The sequence below is a fragment of the Aplysia californica genome, unplaced genomic scaffold, assembly GCF_000002075.1.
Source record: "Aplysia californica isolate F4 #8 unplaced genomic scaffold, AplCal3.0 scaffold00416, whole genome shotgun sequence".
Classification (NCBI taxonomy): domain Eukaryota; kingdom Metazoa; phylum Mollusca; class Gastropoda; order Aplysiida; family Aplysiidae; genus Aplysia; species Aplysia californica.
Window position 1 is genome coordinate 314,985 of NW_004797686.1, and position 1,095 is coordinate 316,079.

The window sequence follows — 1,095 nt, forward strand, 5'->3', positions numbered from 1 at the left end:
GAGAGAGAGAGAGAGAGAGAGAGAGAGAGAGAGAGACTTAAGTACTCACGGTCAGCATAGCCGTCAAGTTTGTCGCAGCCAATGAGCTTGGACCGACACCTTCTCCACAGTCCAAGATTCACGTCACCGTTGGTGTCTGACGGCAAGTCAGTCACCAGCCAGGATGTTGTCGTGAAGGACAACCAACTAGATAAATGAGTAGTCATTACAGATAAGTACCAAAAGCACATAATAGATCCCCTTCTAATTCAATATTAATTTCTACCAAACCGATAATACTTAATGTGTCCTGCGTGCTCATAATATGACCTTATGCAGATGAAAGCGCATAAAAAAACTAACACCCCCCTCCCCCCCAAAAAAACAACAACATAAAAACAAACAAACAAACAAACAAACAAAACAAACAAAACATTCTGAACAGAAGACGGCACGTTATCTAAAGATCTAAATTTTAGCAACTTGAAACGAGTTATTGCTGGCCAACTTGCAGGAAATCTTGCCTGGAGCCACTTTCTCAGCAATTTTTTGTTACGGTCGTTTTTGTTAACACTTTATTGTTGGAGTTTGAGTGTGAGCGGGTGGGAGGGGATGTTATAGTCCTTCCACGCATAAAAATCATATTTAATTTATGTGAGTTCTTATAGCTCGGCTTGATTACCAGCAAAGATGCAACCTTTGATGATGCATACACCCTTACGTTTTTCGAGATACCGAAACCCCCAAACGTTCCGTATCAATGCTTTATTTATTGAGTATAGAGCCTACTTTCAGTCTATGAGTTTCGACATTATTTGCGGCAGTTACTGGCTTCTCGTAATTAAGGAAAAATTATGTCGTGTGCAAGGAGCCAACATGCTGAAAGGAAATGCACAGTATGATATATAAACAGTTGCGGGTATCATTGCCTTTAGGTAGTCTATGTTATCAGAGCCATCGAGGCGCTTTTCCCTTTCGTCAACCCGCAGTAGAGTTGGGGCGAGCGGACGGACCGGTTCGTTACTCGCAGACTCAGTCAGAGCGAATAGGTAACGGACGGCCATGAGAGCGAATTGCGAACCACAAGACAGTTCGCTTTTTTGGGTCCGCTCCACA

General features: G+C 42.9%; 1 protein-coding gene across 1 annotated transcript in view; it reads right to left on the bottom strand.

The window, feature by feature from the left end:
- Positions 1–49: 49 nt before the first annotated feature.
- LOC101863204 overlaps positions 50–1,095 on the bottom strand; it is a gene marked incomplete at its 3' end in the record, with an annotated part of 18,841 nt that continues 17,795 nt past the window's right edge. The window contains 1 exon segment of the mRNA XM_035971316.1: positions 50–186. Within this exon segment, the coding sequence (XP_035827209.1) occupies positions 50–186 (137 nt within the window).